The sequence below is a fragment of the Scyliorhinus canicula genome, chromosome 5 (genome assembly GCF_902713615.1).
Source record: "Scyliorhinus canicula chromosome 5, sScyCan1.1, whole genome shotgun sequence".
Classification (NCBI taxonomy): Eukaryota; Metazoa; Chordata; class Chondrichthyes; order Carcharhiniformes; family Scyliorhinidae; genus Scyliorhinus; species Scyliorhinus canicula.
The window spans coordinates 131,144,202-131,160,191 of NC_052150.1; the positions used below are offsets into that span (position 1 = coordinate 131,144,202).

Genomic DNA, 15,990 nt, shown 5'->3' on the forward strand with positions numbered 1-15,990 from the left:
GTGGAAGACGGGTTGTGCAAAGAGTTGGGGGAAGAAGGATGAAGGCTCATGATATCTGGCTGAGGAGCAAGGAGGTGGATGAAGAAGACGAACAATGGAAGACAGAGAAGACTGAGTGAGGGAAGCTGTACTCGAATAATGTAGCATGATAAGTTCACAGCAAGGGGGTCAAAGGGATCCCACTCATTCCTTGGAAGGGTATCCAACAAAGACTCCTGATGTAGTGTGGTAGAGGTTCAAATGGGGTATGGGCTCCATACAGGTGATGAGCTTGGGGGGAGGTTGGTTGAATCTTCTTGAGGCTGCTGGCCTTTTCTCTCTGAGTTCTGGACATGTTGCAGGATCCGTTGAAGACTGGTGGGCTGGAGAGAGTGATGTGAGAGGGCTGGACTTATATTTAAATATATTGCGAGGGCCTTCAAACTGTCCAGCTGATGGCAGGTGTACGAATCAGGAGAGTTAGAGGGGAACTCGCCTGTGTGTAATTAATGAGGTTCCAAGCACAGATTCTGTCAAGGGGATCACGCTTTGCTGGAGTATTGTGAGCAGTTTTGCACCCTGTATCTAAGGAAGGATGTGCTGGCCTTGGAAATGGTCCAGAGGAGGTTCATAAGAATGATCTGTGGAATAAAGAGCTAGACATATGAGGAGCAGTTGAGGACTCTGGCTCTGTACTCATTGTTTAGAAGGATGAGGGGAGATCTTATTGAAACTTACAGGAGACTGGGAGACATAGATAGCGTGGACGTGGAGAGGATATTTCCATGAGTAAGAAAAACTAGAAGCAGAGGACATAATCTCAGGCTAAAGGGACGATCCTCTAAAACAGAGATGAGGAGGAGTTCCTTCAACCAGAGGGTGGTGAACCTGTGGAACTCTTTGCCGCAGAAGGCTGTGGAGGCCAAGCGACTGAGTGTCTTTAAGACAGAGTTAGATAGGTTCTTAATTAAAAAGAGGATCAGGGGTTATGGGGAGAAGGCAGGAGAATGGGGATGAGAAACAGATCATTAAATGATGGAGCAGACTCGATGGGCCGAATGGCCTAATTCTGCTCCTATATTGTATGGTCATATGGCCAGTGGGAAAGATGCCGCAGGAACCACCCATCCCCACACTTAGGGCTGCGTCCCTCTGGAATTGCGAGTGCCAAGGTGTCAAGCTGGTATTTTGCCTATGCTGGGGACTGGGCCTGGAGATGTCCTGCCGGTGGGGTGGGGGGGGGAATCCAGGGGTCGTGTTGGGCGGTTGAGAGATTGGGGGCCATTTTCAAATGCGGCTAAGTGGGGCGTTTCCCGCTGGGGGCCGAAAAAAGAGTGCCGATCAATAGGGGGGTGGATAGCGCTGGGAACGACCCCTCGATTCCTGCCCAGAATGGACTCTATTTTTTTTAAGTTAAGTTGTGCCCTTAAATCTCAAAATGGGAGAATTCTACCCAATTTAGTGGTGCATTTTTGGTTATTATAACATTAATTCATAAATTCTGTGTTGATATTTCAACATGAGAAATAACGCGACATGAAGGACGCTGAAACATTTTATTGGTACAAGTTTGTGCATAATCAGCATTGATTAGCAGACTGAAATAAATACTATTAGCAGCAATGTACCACAATGCAAATTTAGTAGGGTTGGTACAATATTTGATGCAGGAATTGCAGGGCATTTCTTGACATAATCTTTAAGTACTAATTAACTAGAATCATAAAAGCAGCACATAACTAACATCACATGAAGGGGGAGGGGGAAGGAACAAGTTTCCTGATTGAACAGTGAGAAATTTCATAATGGCACTACACTGATACAAATGACTGTAGCCAATTATCATTCTGAAAATACAATCCATTGAACATTTATCAGTCAGATACAACTGCTGTGATATACAATTCAACACTGGTATTTTACAGTATATACCTGAAAATTATTCAAGTACCATCTCTCAAGAGTGTTGTTTTCCAATGGAAAAAATAAAAATATACTGACCTAAGAATAAAGTAAACATTAATAAATGTAGTATGTCTAAAGTATATATATCATGTTAAAGTTGTTTCCTTAAAGACAGATTTTTAAATATTCTGCAGAAATATCCTTCTTAAACTTTAGGATATAGTTGAAAAAATTCCTTTCTAAGCATTCATATGACAAGTGAACTCCTGTTTCAGCATGGTGCTCTATCATAAAATAAAAACAATCTACAAGAAAACATTGTGCACACTAAAGAGCAGGATCAATTCTTCTCAATTATAAAATTGTTAAATCAGTGGCCAATTGTTAACTGTGATCTCACGTGAACCCTGAATTTAAATGATGAAAACTTTGCAGCACTGACAATTTGGGCTACTTATTAAAAACATAGGGTGGGATTCTCCAGCCCTGCCCACTTCTGGGATCTTCTCATCCTGCTGAAAATCAATGGACTTTTGGCTGGGCCGTATGCATGCCCCATGGCCATAAAGTGTCACAGTTAAGAGCAATCCTGAGGCCTCAGTTGATGGTTCAGTGGTTAACTGTATAATACAACACTGGACCATGCATTCAGGAAGGCCCGGTATGTGTACATTCATCCTGGGCTATTGGCAAATAGCCACAAATGGTGTCAAAATACCCAGAATGAGATCTGGGATAGCAGGAGGAAGAGGGGACATGTGGGTATAGCAACAGAAACCACTGTCCCCAGTATAATTTGGTACAGTGACCCTTGATTGATGAAGAGATTTGTTTGTGTGCGCACATTAGGTATGGACAAGTGAGGCTCAGCTGTTACGCCATTGATGGTTAAATTGCCGGTTGACGTATACTATACAGCTTCCACAAAAATAACAGCCTCTTAGGCTTTGCAGTAGAGAGTTCCCAGCATCATTAGAACGGTGTTCCAAAATTGCCTGAAGGGGAGGAGGAGTAAAAGTACAGGAACAGGTTCTGAGCATTTATTATATCTCATTGACAATATGTACTGTGTTCCATTAAAACTCTCCACTTGAGAAATTTTATCAAGCCACCTTTCAGAAACTCAAAGTTATCACTTCAGTAATGAGCATGTGTGCTGAAAATGCACTTAGTATTTTACAATAAAGCTGAAGCTGCAAGGTTCACTGAAAGTTAATATTTAAAATGTTAACAAATATTAAGGCCTGTTTTACTGTAAACATTCTGCTTAACATATTTCTGCTGATCTTGTATTTTGCTACTTCAAAAACAAGTAAATAACACAACTTAAAAGTAAAAATAACATTTTGAAATGTTTTTAGTTTACATACTTCCTGAATCATTCAGTTCTGATATTATCTAATATTTTGACTCTTTTCTAAAGCTACCACTGTGACAAAATTTTCAATGGAAAATCCTACCTTTTCAATAAAAAAAGGACTTAATTGACCACGGCACAGAACAAAATCAATATATAAAAACGATTCTTCTAAAGGCCTACATTAAGCTGCAGTTTTTACATCAGTACAATGCAATTGTCTTTTTATACAAAAATAACAGTAGAACTCCACAGTAAAATCACCAATTTGATGGTCCATCCAACCCATGCAGGCAATGAAGGCGCCTAGTCACATACTATTTTGGGTTTACACTAGCAGCATTTTAACTGCACTGCCTGAGAAGTATTTAAACTGAATTTTTGATTACTTTAAGCTGGTAAAGATCCACTGTTCTGCTGGTACTTTGCTAACTTAAAAATGTAATTCGTATTTGGAAGTGTGCAGAGTTCTACATTATTTGTCTGGCTAGCTATTCAGAGCCAGTGGCATAAATGGTACTAATCCAAAACAAGTTACCACAGGAATACCTGCAGCAGCAAAATGCTGTAATACTAGATTGGAGCTGAACATGCAAAACATTTTTTAAAATCCATATTAATACATGCCTTAATTTTATCATCACCTAATTGTGTGAAATGTCTCTAAGGCTTTGCTTGCATCTACTCTGCAATACAGTAATTCCATTAATTAACACATCAGCATGTCTGTCCACTGGCATAATTACCAGGAACTTTCATATCTATCACTTTTGTCATCTAATCATGCTTTTGCATTCTGGTCTATATTTGGTTTCTTTTTATTATTTATGCTTCAGTTTCAACATTTACTTTTGAATGTTCTAGTTTCTTGTGTTAAAATATAAAATGGATTTAAAATGGATAAAAAGGGGCATGATTCACTGGGGGAAAACTGTCTCGCTACAATCATACAGGTGGGATTTGAAAAAAAATAGGCTAATGGTTCACGAATAAATAGAGGTGTTTGAAATGTTAGAAATAAATCAAGTTATTCATCAAAGTGAAGCACATTCCTTCAAAAGCACTTTCCAAACCTACAATCTCTACCACTTAGAAGGACAAGGGCAGCAAATGCATGGGATGACTAGTACCTGCAATTCCCGCTCCAAGTCACACACCATCCTGACTTGGAACTATGGCTGGAATTTTCCAGTTCTCCCTGCATGGTTTCCCAGTGAGCCATTGAAATCTCCATTCACATTGGTGGGGCCAGAAGATCCCACCGGTGTGAAGGGCTGGAAAATTCTGGCCTTTAGCACCATTCCCTTACTGTCACTGGGTCAGCAACACTGTGTGTGTACCTGCACCCGATAGACAGAAGTGGTTCAAGAAAGCCTTAGATTACAGAGAATATAGACAGGCTGCTCAGATAGGCAAGAACAGTAGCAAAAGGAATTTAACCCTGAAACGCATGAGATGATGCATTTTGGGAGGATAAACAAGGCAAGGGAATACACAATGAATGGTAGGATGCTAGGAAATACAGAGGACCAGAGGGATCTTGGGGTGTTTGTCCAAAGATCCCTGAAAGCAGCAGGACAGGTAGATAAGGTGGTTGAGAAGGCGTATGGGATACTTGCCTTTGTTAGCCGAGGCATAGAATATAAGAGAAGGGAGGTTAAGATGGAGCTATACAAAACACTTGTTAGGCCACAGCTAGAGTACTGTGTGCAGTTCTGGTTACCACACTTTGGAAGGATGTGATTGCATTAGAAAGGATACAAAGGAGATTCACCAGGATGTTACCTGGGCTGGAGAGTTTCAACTCTGAAGAGAAGCTGGATCCGCTGGGGTTGTTTTCCTTAGAGCAGAGAAGGCTGAAGGGATCATCATCGAGGTGTACAAAATTATGAACGATATAGAGAGGAAAAAACTTGTATTCTTAGTAGAGGGGTCAATAACCAGGGGTCATAGATTTAAGGTAAGGAAAAGGAGATTTAGAGGGGATTTGAGGGACAATATTTTCACCCAGACGATGGTGAGAATCTAGAACTCTGCCTGAGAGGGTGGTAGAGGTGGGAATTCTAACAACATTTAAGATGCATTTAGATGAGTACTTGAAACACAATGGGCGGGATTCTCCGACCCCCCCGCCGGGGGGAAGAATTGCCGGGGGTCGGCGTGAATCCCGCCCCTGCCGTCCTCCCAATTCTCCCCCCCAAAAAACCGGCCCGGCGTGAGTCAATCGGCGCCGGAGCCTCCCGAATTCTCCGGCCCGTGATGGGCCGAAGTCCCACCCGCTTGTAGCCCGTCCCGCCGGCGTCAATCAGAGTAGGTCCCTTACCGGTGGGACCTGGTGGCGCCGGGGTTCCTGGAGGCTTGCAGGGCGATCTTGCCCCGGGAGGTGCCCCCACAATGGCCTGGCCCGCGGTCAGGGCCCACCGATCCGTGGGCGGACCTGTGCCGTGGGGGCACTCTATTCCTTCTGTTGTGGTCTTCTGCGATGGGAAATGCGTAGTGAATCCTTGTGCGCCTACGCGGGGATGACGCCAGCACGCACTGGCGCTCCCACGCATGCGCCGACTCGCGCTGGCCGGCAGAGGCCCTTTGGTGCCGGTTGGCGTGGCGCCAGGCCCCTATCCCGCCGGCCGGCGGGGAGCCAACCACTCTGGGGCGGCGTAGCCCCTGAAGGTGCTGAGGATTCAGCACGTTTGAGGAGGCCCGACGCTGGAGTGGTTCACACCACTTTGTCCAGCCGGGACCCCCCGCCCCGCCGGGTACGGGAGAATCCTGCCCAATAGCATACAAGGCTATGGTCCAAGTGTTAGAAAATGGGATTAGAATAGTGAGGCGTTTGATGGCATGCAGACTCGATGGGCTGAAGGGCCTCTTTCTGTGCCATAAAACAGACTCTGAGGGGCAGGAACATAAAATTTATAAATAATTGTATAATCTGTTATTTGAGGAGTATCATAAGTGTTCTGGTAAAATAACAGAAAATACAGTGCTTTGCTCCAGTTAAGTCAGTTTACAACCAGTAACAGAATTTTTAAAAAATCAACTTTTAAATTGAAACTAGAGTTTAAATGGGCACACTTTTTTTAATACTACCTATTCAAAGTATTTATTCTTATTCAAATGTGGTCTGAAGTTAGAAAGTTGTGCTGTGCATTCAACAGTAAAATGATGGGCTGGATTTAGTGCAGCCTGCTGCAGCAGGAAACATTCGCGGGAGAGACCAGCCATATCTGTCGCCTGGTGGTGTGGTGGGAAACATTTTCCAATTAAATTGGAGGTGAGAATGGCCCATGGGGAAAACTCGCCCGCTCATAGCAGGTTGTCAATTAGGCTTCTCATTGAGCCAATTGATACCACTTATCCTTGAATGTGGCAGAATGTAGTGGCGCTTGAGGGGTGATATGCAAGTGGCAGAATTTTTCCATGCTTCCAATGGCCTTCTCGTGGTTGGAGTGGGGGTGCTCATCTTTCAAAGGCATTTAGTGCGCAATAGAGGAACCCAGCGTTGGACATGGGGGTGGCCACACCCCTGCCCTTGCCTCCGGCCCTCCCTGCGCTCACTGCACCTGACAACCCAAATCCCACTCTTGTCCAGCTGTGGCCTGGGTCCCTGGCGATCCTAGGCCTCTCCCTCGAAATATTACCAGAAGCAGCCACCACTCCTGGTGCTGCTGTCTTGGTGGGCAGGATTTCCGCTCAGAGATTCCTAAATCCTGGAAAAGGCCTGACATAGGTCACCATTCGGGCCTCCTCTTCAGGAATGGCATAGGTTTCCCAAACAGAGGACTGAACCCACATTCATTACATCAAATTCTGCCCAATGTCATTTATAATTTAGGTGAGATACAGCAATCGGTTAATTCTATGCACCTTCAACAAAAGTACCTAAAATGGAGGTGATTATGGGTGTTTCTGAAAAATGCAGATTAATGACAAATCGTAAAACAGGGGATATTCTGTGTAGGCATTGCAGAAATATATTTACATTCAAAAAGCAGGATAGAGTCTTTTAGGAGAACCATTCGGTGAACAATTAAGAACAGACACAAGAAAAATCAACCTCTTTTTCACTTTCATGGAATGTGAGCATCACTGGCAAGGCCAGCATTGTTTCCCATCCCTAATTGCTCTTGAGATCAGTTAAGATTCAACCACATTAAGGGACATTAAGGAATAATCAATGGTAATTTCATAGCTACTGAATATGGAGTCCAACCTTTATGTCCAGGTTTTATTAATTGAAATTCAATTTCACTGGCTGCTATGGTGCGATTTGAAACCTTGTCCGGGATTCTCCCCTACCCGCGGGGCGGAGTGGCGTGAACCACTCCGGCATCGGGCCGCCCCAAAGGTGCGGAATTTTCGGCGCGATTCCCGTCCCCTCCGAATCTCGGGGGGCGGGGAATTCGGGGGCGGAGAATTCCACCCCTTGTCCCCAAAGCAGAGGGCTCAGAATTACTCGTCCACTGCATCACTGTCTCCCCTCTAATCAGGCCATCCCAAAAAGCTCCTGAAGAGTAGCCAAACACAGTAGAAAATTTGCACCCAAACAGACATGAAAAATTAAGTAAGTGACAGGTGAATCTATTTTTGATGTGGTAGGAAGGACTATTGGTATGGATTGTGCGGAAATCCTGGTTACTTTTGAAGAGTCATGGGGCTTTAGTTCCCCACTAGTTGGTTTGAAGACTTCCTGCTACCTACCTGTGCCCCCACAACCTGCCTGAATATTTAGGGGGTGGGGGATGTGTGGGGAAACCACCCATCCTTGGGCCTACTGAGTTCCTGAAGTAGCCAACTAATGGCCACACAAGGCTTCAACCCGTCGCCGGTACTCTACCCCTTCTGGTGGGAGACCCATTTCATACAGGAAGCCTTTGCTGTCTTTAGCTGCATCATGTCGCGCAAGGTGCGGGAATCTCCTCTCGTAGGCCCCCTGGGAAGCACCCCTTCTCTAACTGTCCACTTTGGTCTCTTAAAGCCTGCTGGGAGTTCTCCGAACGTAGAGGTGGAAGTTGCACTTTATAGCAATTAACTCTCCTCCCAGCATTAAATTGCTGCGAGGTAGCCATTGGGATCATGGGTAGGGTCCCCACTGACATTTTAGCCAGTACGGCGGGGACCATAGTTCCCTGCAAAATTCAAAATTAGCAGAACTTCACTTTTAATGACCTCAGATGAAAGTTGTCAGTCTCTCAGTACTACACAGAAATGCTAGTCTAAGTTATCAGGTAAATTTTATAAATTTGCAAACTCAATGGGAAAGGCCTGTGGTGATCATTGACTGGACTAAAAAAATTCCTCATGAATTTTGAGGAAATTCTGTGCCTGGGTAAATCCTTAAAATGACCCTTTATGTGTCAACACCCTACAGTGGGGCTTGAGCTTACTGTCTTCTGCCTCACAAGTAAGAATGTCGCTAAGGCCTTTGTGCTATAAACGAGCAGCATTTTCAGGCAAGCACAAAACCTTTGCTTGAGCTTCACTACACGCTTGCTAATTATACTACACGTATAGCTTTAAATCTGTTTTTCTTTCCGATATGCCAAACATTACTAAATAAATATTTCAGAAGGTAAACATTCCTGGTCATTACATTGAGTCAATTTTTTTCCGGATATTATAGTCTTCAATCGGTTATCATTAGACTGTTTCTCAATGGATTCTTGGCATTGTGCAACATTTGCCAGTAACCATTACTTTAAATGGTGCGATGCTTTCAAAACTGACTGTCCTGCAATGTATTCACTTGGTTTAGCTGCACTGATACTGTTTTGGAATATATGTTTACATTATTTGGTAAAATGTGACAAAACTACTCTATGCATCATCTTCAGCTAAACCGTTCTTCCACATAGACTAGAAAAGAGAATTGCTTGTTTCCCTGCAAAATTAAATTCCATTAGATTGAATTGTTAATATTTCATTGCACAGAATTTGATGGTGTAATTAAAAAATAATTTCCTTGCAATGAGTGTGTGAATGCAATGCATGGTGTGATCCTGAGACATCAGAACAGAATTGTTCAATTGTTGGTTGGTATGGAGGCAGCTGATTTTGGACTAGATTGGACTGTAAAATGCCTTCAAGTATCCCCAGGTAAAAGTGAACGTGAAAACAATCAACTGGATTTTCTGCTACAAATTATTATCCTTGCTAAAAAGTATAAATATGCAGATGGTGGGTGCATAAAGGACTAGGCTCCACTGTTACCACCCGCCCTCTCATGTCTGACCAGTGAGGTGTGAATGAGAACAGCAATTCTGGGGTGCTGTGTCAGACAGTTCATGCTTAAGACATCACTGGGTGCAGTAATGGATTTCACATTATAGGAAAGATGTTGAGGTTTTCCAGAAGGTATAAGGTAAATTCACAAGATTTCTGTCCCGTATGAGGAAATGTAAATATGAAGATATACTTGAAAAATGTAGGGATTTTTCAAAATCAGAAAAGTGGGGTTATCCATTAGAAGTGTTTAAAATGTTGAAAGGATCAGACACCATAGACAGAAGCAGAGGGCTCATAGTAGTTGAGGGATCTTGGCCAAGCATCACAAGTGTAAGATTAATTGTGAAATACTTAGGACAGAGGTCTGAAGAGTAATGAGGTCATACAATTCACTTCCAGGGATGATGGTCAAAGCAGAAATTATGTCAACTTCCAGGACTAGATTGGTGAAGGGTGTTGAAGAAATGTGAGAGCAGGATAGTAAATGAGATTAGACTATAAACTTATGAGAAAGGTACATGTCAACAGACTGGTTAGTTTAAATGGCTTGTGGCTTGTTTCTGTATTGTAACTTTTACATATTGGTAAGCTTTATGTAACTATATTAAGCTATATGTAACTTTTACATATTGGTCTCTTCACGTTTTGATTAACATGTGCATTTCTAGCATTTTCTGTTTTTAATTCAAAATTCCAACATTGGTTATATTTTCATCTCCATGGAATCTGTCTACATCTGAGACTTTTTGGTTATCCAGTATTTGAACTCTGCAGTACTCTTTCATTAAATGGCAATAACGCTATTGTCAGAAGGCTGCCATTAAAAGTGGTAAATGACCATTGTCCTTAACTGTCCTGGTAATATCCATTGTACTTCTGAATCACAAATAATGTCATTGCTGCTTAATTCTGTTTAATACTTTATGACTAAAGTCAGGTTAACCACATAAAACAGAGTATCAGGTTGAGTTAAACTACCTATATGGACAGTAATATAGAGTAAATGATTGCCATTCCAGCATTTTGGATTACATGGTACTGCAGCTTCTGGGAAAAATGTCCTCAAACTTGTTAAAAGGATTTCTTTTTAAAAAAAACAGACACAGTTCCCATGAAAATCAAATCATTTCAAAAATACCTTGGGATCCAAAATGATGTTTTAAATACAGACATCTAGTAAATTATTTGTTACTGTGGTAGCATACACCTTCACATTTCTTTGCATTAGAGACCTGAATGGCCTACATAGTATATTAACTCCCAAAGTGAGAGCTTTTAATTAATTTTCTATCATTTTTGTACAACTGTTTTGTACCTTAGGTTACGCAAAGAATCAATTTCACATTTTAAACTACATAACTTGAAAAACCATCCCAGTTTCTTTAGACAAACTTTGTCTTTAAATAGTATTATTTACAATAGAGCATTACATCACAGCGCCTTTCATTATTTTTTGGCATCAGTATCACTAACTGGTAACTACAGACATCATCAGAAAGATATGGTTGATACCATTCTGGAAAATGATGAATGGGCCATTGAAGTGGAATACTGCTCTCAACATGCAAGTCACTTAATGCTGAAGTATTTCCCTATACATTTGAGAAAGAGGATAATCTCACATTGCAAATTAAACTATCGTACTACAGTGCTGGGAATTTCCTCAGACGTTTTCCCAATTGGTCTCTGTAATATTGGTGGGAAAAGTTATCACGGGAGATCTGCCATGGGAGACATAGCTGGAAAACTGAAGCAGTCATACAAGCCTTACTGTAAGACTAAACAACTTTGCATCAACATTAAGCAAGTATGTATAACTTAAGAGTAAGGTTGTAATTTCCTCAAGTTGTTGTTTGGAACACTATAGAAAGTTAGTAAGACAGATATTTAATTTTAAAAACTTCAGATTCACTTTCCAAAAATATAATTTTAACAGTTTTCATGCCAATAGCCTACCATTTTACACCGTGCTAATGTTGAACATTAGCAGTAAAAATGATGTACAAAATCTATTGTATGGTAAAAATGTCCAGCTGTGCAGTAAAATATTAACACACTCAATTCAATTCTGCCAAATTTTTTAAAAATACCGTAGGTCTAAGTGAATACAAGGCCTTATGTCAACTTTCTTTAAAAACAAATTCCATTACAAGCAATTTCTCCAATAATTTATTTTGTTTTTTCATCTGCAGGATGAGCCAAAAGTCTCATTCCGTGCTGTATCATTATGATTCTATGAATTGTGTCTTATGCACAAACGTTTTGCCAAGATCCTGTCTCAATTTAAAATATATCTGGTTTTAGGAGCATAATGTATGGACATAACAACTTTGTTCAATACAAATTTAAATTTTGAGCACAGCAATCCCACATCCAGTTGTATTGGCTACAGAACTTTTTCTTTAATACTAATAGATCTACTGTAAGTTTACTCTCTTTCAAATACAATTAGACCAGCAAAATGTAATGGCTCAGAAATAGCTCTGGTTATACAAAATGACTGTTTTCCATAGTCCTATCAAAATATTCTCCAAAGCATAGTGCAAATATATACATACTCAGACTTTTTTTCCTTACAATTAAAGTAAGCTGTGTACAGCATTTGTTGTGAATGGCCTTTTCAATAAAGCAAACCTTCACATTTTTGCATTGGTGACACATGTTACAGAGGCAGTATCGGAGACTAATGTTGACCCTTGTAAAGCATCTCCTTCCTGATTAAAGCAGGAAAGTAATGTAAACATCCAGTTCTGTACGATAAAAAAATCAACACATTTTTATGAATCACAATGAAGTGTAACAGACTGCACACATCGATGCTGCTTTGTCCGATAATCAAGGAAAGGAATGTAAACAGACAAAAGGCACACAGAGGCCCTGGTCCAGTTCTCGCCAGCTGATCCAAGCTGCGCTTTCACAGTTCTGTCATCAAAAGACGTTTCATGATCTTCTCTCGATCCAGTTCACGCCTCAAATTATCACCACTGTAAACAATGGAAAATCAACTTGTTTTACAACAATTTCCTCCAACATTATTAAAATGTTGTACAATATTATTTACAGCTTACTATGTAAACCACTAATAGTTAGTGCTTTGTTAGTTCGTATCTTGTTAATTCATATACAGTAACCCCTCTGCTACTTTGGTGCTGACACATGACCAATTGAAGAAAATTGTCTACTTTACAACACTAAATCTTAATTTAAGAAAATATTTTTTATAAATTTTGGGTTCATCAAGGTGAGGGACTTCAATTAGAAAGCTAAATCTTTCACATTTGTAAACTTAATTCCAACATCTAGCATAGTTTTCTTTACTCAATAATGTGCCTGAGCTGTAACTTTGATTAAACAATCTCCAGTACACCAGTATGGCATTTAACAGCCAGCATGTGCCCAAGCAAACATAGCGCACATATCATATCATATTTTAAACTAGTTTTTCAATGCAAATGTGTTGTGTTTAGTTCAGACTATTTGTTGTTTAAAAAAGGTTACTCCCTCGCTTCTTGCAGTGTTAACGTAAGCCTACATGTGACAATAATAAAGATTATTGTTATTATTCATTATGTCTGTGAAAGCAAGTTGTGTTGAAGAGATTTGAAAATTGCAAATGTTTCTTAATTAAAGGACCAAACGGTCCTTGTCTATTGGCCGAATAAATCTCCTGCAAACGGAGAAAAAAAAGCTATGATTTTTCCTGTCTGCCAATTCTAAACACCATCTATAGACTAAAATACTGTAAATACAAAATGGCACTGGCAACATCTGATTTTGCGTACATGCTATTCATTATACTATTAATCTATAGTTTTAAAATGCAGATGTATCTGTTTAATACTTTTAATAGTTGCTGCTTTCATTTAAAATTTTTAGTATTTCAAGTTCTTTTTATCATCACCCCACAGTTATATGAGGCTGTTTTAGAGTTAGCAGATACCCATAGATTGGATTCACAAATAATTAGGCTGAATCTGATGTAATTTACCATTACTGAAGTGGTGATACTGAACTTTGCTCCCCTACCGTAAGGGGCCTCACGGTAGCATGGTGGTTAGCATCAATGCTTCACAGCTCCAGGATCCCAGGTTCGATTCCCGGCTGGGTCACTGTCTGTGTGGAGTCTGCACGTCCTCCCCGTGTGTGCGTGGGTTTCCTCCGGGTGCTCCGGTTTCCTCCCACAGTCCAAAGATGTGCAGGTTAGGTAGATTGGCCATGCTAAATTGCCCGTAGTGTAAGGTTAACGGGGGGATTGTTGGGTTACGGGTATACGGGTTACGTGGGTTTAAGTGGGGTGATCATTGCTCGGCACAACATCGAGGGCTGAAGGGCCTGTTCTGTGCTGTACTGTTCTATGTTCTATGTTCTATGTTCTATTGTAAGACGTTGCTCTTTAACCAGTAAAAAGAACCAGATTGTTTTCTGCAAGAGTCATATAAATTTATTCTCAAACTCCGCACCTCAAATCCCAAGGTATCAAGTTTGTTTTCAATATATAGAACCCCACAGGCTTTTTAATTAAGTAAATTTGAGAACCTCTCAGGAATGCAATACATAGAATTTTACAATACAGGAACAGGTCATTCAGCCCAACAAATCTATGCAAGTGTTTACAATCCCCGTGAGCCTTCTCCCACCTTATTTAATTTTTCCCTATCGAAGCAGCTTTCTATTTCTCAACTCTCACATACCTTGTGGCGGCTGGATGTGGGGCTGTTAGCGGACGACGAGGTGTGTAAAAGGGTCCGGAAGAGCATTGAGAGCTATCTGGACTTGAATGACACGGGTGAGGTGCAGGTGGGGATGGTCTGGGAGGCCCTGAAGGCAGTGATCAGGGGAGAGCTGATCTCCATAAGGGCGCATAGAGAAAGAAAGGAGAGGCAGGAGAGGGAGAGGCTGGTGGGGGAGCTATTGGAAGTGGATAGGAGATACGCGGAGGCACCAGAGGAGGGGCTGCTGGAAGAACGGCGCAGCCTGCAGGTCAAGTTCGACCTGCTGACCACCAGGAAGGCAGAGACGCAGTGGAGAAGGGCACAGGGCGCGGTCTATGAGTATGGGGAAAAGGCGAGCAGGATGCTGGCACACCAGCTTCGCAAACGAGATGCGGCTAGGGAGATTGGGGGAGTGAAGGAGAGGGGCGGGAAGGTAGTGCAGAAGGGGCAAGAAGTGAACGGGGTCTTCAGGGATTTTTACAAGGAGTTGTATCGGTCTGAGCCGCCGACAAGGAGAGGGGGAATGGAGGACTTCCTAAACAAATTGAGGTTCCCAAGGGTCCAGGAGGGGCTGGTAGAAGGGCTGGGGGCGCCAATAGGGCTAGAGGAGCTAGTCAAGGGAATAGGTCAGATGCAAGCGGGGAAGGCGCCGGGGCCAGATGGGTTCCCGGTGGAATTCTATAAGAAAAATGTGGACTTGGTGGGACCGGTACTGGTACGAGCCTTTAATGAGGCGCGAGAGGGGGGGGTTCTGCCCCCGACAATGTCGCAGGCTCTGATCTCCCTGATATTGAAGCGGGATAAAGACCCCGTGCAGTGCGGGTCCTACAGGCCTATCTCGCTTTTGAACGTGGATGCCAAGTTGCTGGCAAAGATCCTGGCAGCTAGAATAGAGGATTGTGTGCCAGGGGTAATCCATGAGGACCAGACGGGGTTCGTGAAGGGGCGGCAGCTCAACACGAACGTGCGGAGATTGCTGAATGTAATTATGATGCCGGCAGTGGAGGGGGAGGCTGAGATAGTGGTAGCGCTGGACGCGGAGAAGGCATTCGATAGGGTGGAGTGGGAGTACCTGTGGGAGACGTTGAAACGGTTTGGGTTTGGGGAAGGGTTTATTAAGTGGGTGAAGTTGCTCTACTCGGCCCCGACGGCGAGTGTAGTGACAAACGGGAGGAGGTCGGAGTATTTCGGGCTCCACCGAGGGACCAGGCAGGGATGTCCCCTATCCCCCCTACTTTTCGCACTGGCGATTGAACCGTTGGCGATGGCACTGAGGGGTTCAGGGGGGTGGAGAGGACTGACTAGGGGAGGGGAGGAACATCGAGTATCGCTGTATGCGGATGATCTACTGCTGTACGTGGCAGACCCAGAAGGGGGAATGCCGGAGATAATGGAACTATTAGCAGAGTTTGGGGACTTTTCGGGGTACAAATTAAATTTGGGCAAAAGCGAGGTTTTTGTGATACACCCGGGGGACCAGGGAGAGGGTATTGGGAGACTCCCCTTCAAGCGAGCAGGAAAGAGCTTTAGGTACTTAGGGGTGCAGGTGGCAAGGAACTGGGGGACCCTCCACAAGTTGAACTTTTCCAGGCTGGTGGAACAGATGGAGGAGGAGTTTAAGAGGTGGGACATGGTACCGTTGTCGCTGGCGGGGAGGGTGCAGTCAATCAAAATGACGGTCCTCCCAAGGTTCTTGTTTTTATTTCAGTGCTTGCCCATCTTCCTCCCTAGGGCCTTCTTCAAAAAGGTGACGAGTAGCATCATGAGCTACGTGTGGGCGCATGGCACCCCAAGGGTGAGGAGGGTCTTTTT

At 42.8% G+C, this 15,990-nt stretch overlaps 1 protein-coding gene and 1 long non-coding RNA gene across 3 annotated transcripts in view; one reads left to right on the top strand and one right to left on the bottom strand.

Moving 5' to 3' along the window:
• LOC119966274 overlaps positions 1 to 15,990 on the top strand; it is a 35,176-nt gene that overhangs the window by 12,785 nt on the left and 6,401 nt on the right. The gene's annotated exons all lie outside the window — the stretch shown is intronic.
• The window catches only part of epb41l4b (erythrocyte membrane protein band 4.1 like 4B), a 506,687-nt gene continuing 502,319 nt past the window's right edge, over positions 11,623 to 15,990 (bottom strand). For both annotated transcript variants that reach the window (XM_038797675.1, XM_038797674.1), the window contains exon 25: positions 11,623 to 12,450. In XM_038797675.1, the coding sequence (XP_038653603.1) occupies positions 12,381 to 12,450 (70 nt within the window). In that variant the 3' untranslated portion in view covers positions 11,623 to 12,380. The remainder of the gene's footprint in view (positions 12,451 to 15,990) is intronic.